Here is a 1,417-nt window from a genome sequence, read left to right as displayed (position 1 = left end):
CCGGCGAGATGTGCGCAGGCTTACTGGATATCTCAAGCCGGGAATATTCTTCGTCTGCATCCAGTGCGAGCTTAGCGTCTTCAGCTGTTAGCAAGATCGTAGCTCGACTTCCTCCTTTGGGTGAATGGGATTCTCCTTCACTTTTATCTGAAGACTCAGCTCAATATTGAGATCTGAAGCATGTTATCGACTTGCTCAAAACTAGTCTGTTGGAGAAACAATGTATACACCCATGTGTCGATGAGTCCGCTAACCATCTCGAACTTCACTGCAACGCGAGTCAATATAATTATGCCTATCAAATCTCTATCGGTGGTACCGTTCTTGCGTCGGGTTCCAAGCTCTGGCCTAATGGAGCCGAGTCTTGGCATTCTAATAGACGCGAGCTATATTGTCTTTATCAGGGTGTAGCCCATGTCGATGATGTCGTACGGGTTGCCCACGGTTGGTTGAAGACGGTTACATGTCACAGTGATAACAGTGGAGTTGTCGCTTGGTTGCGTAGTGGATGTCCGGGTAGCAAAGGAGTAGAGCGACCCTCTATCCGTCGCCTAGTAACTACCGTTAAAGACCTAGTGAGGGATTGTGTTTGGGACTCGCTCCCGGGTGCCTCCTCTGACTGCATGCTCGACTCATGATCGGACATATTGGAAAAAGGATTTAATGAGTTATACCGAGATTCCCCGTAGCACGCCTACACACGGGCCTAGCACGTCTGTACAAATGAGCACGCATGCACAAATGGGGTATCCCTCAACACTCTGGTAAAGAAGATTGACTATACGATAGACAATAGACGAAATACCGACTAACATAAGATGAGATATAGTCGTACCCAGTCATCCCACCCCCTGCTCAAGGTCGATCTGCAGCTTGAGCACATTAACCGTAAAAGGGACGAATATTGCGTAGGCTCTCCCACGAGGTGCTCTCCGCAGTATCGGATTTTCGCACCTCCACCCGCAGAGAAGGTAGATCAATGTTAACAACTCTATACCAGTCACGGCTATACTTCCCCTGCCCATGACCGGCGCCACCGAAAGGATCGGGTCGGAAGACTAGTACGCGATCCCCGATCTTAGGCATTTGCGCTTTTCTCCTTGGTCTCAAAGTGGTGACCAAAGGCCGCTCTTCCTTGGCCTGGATGAGGTCGTCCTTCAACGCTTCTCTCTCCTTCTCAATGTCGTCGAGGACAGGTGGTTTCTCATCACGGCTCGGCGGATTAAGCGCTTGAGTGGCCCCACCCGGAGCAAGGCGCAGCTCTTCTTCTTCACGACGGGCACGACCGAAAAAGATCTCAAAACTGCTTTTGCCTGTCAGCCCCGGTTTGGCATTCGTTCGGCGCATCGCCTTAGCCATGAGATCCTCCCATTTACCGGTAGCATTATAGACATCACGATAACGGCGCAAAGTGCGT

At 50.6% G+C, this 1,417-nt stretch overlaps 1 protein-coding gene across 1 annotated transcript; it reads right to left on the bottom strand.

Moving 5' to 3' along the window:
- Window positions 1-882: 882 nt before the first annotated feature.
- Pmar_PMAR026635 (hypothetical protein) lies at window positions 883-1,359 on the bottom strand (the record flags this gene model as incomplete). Its single annotated transcript, XM_002774245.1, has 1 exon — window positions 883-1,359. One exon carries the CDS (start codon window positions 1,357-1,359, stop codon window positions 883-885), a length of 477 nt encoding a protein of 158 aa, XP_002774291.1.
- Window positions 1,360-1,417: the final 58 nt, after the last annotated feature.

Source organism: Perkinsus marinus, assembly GCF_000006405.1.
Source record: "Perkinsus marinus ATCC 50983 genomic scaffold scf_1104296958636, whole genome shotgun sequence".
In the NCBI taxonomy this organism is placed as follows: Eukaryota; Perkinsozoa; order Perkinsida; family Perkinsidae; genus Perkinsus; species Perkinsus marinus.
This window is presented reverse-complemented; position numbering and strand designations above follow the sequence as displayed.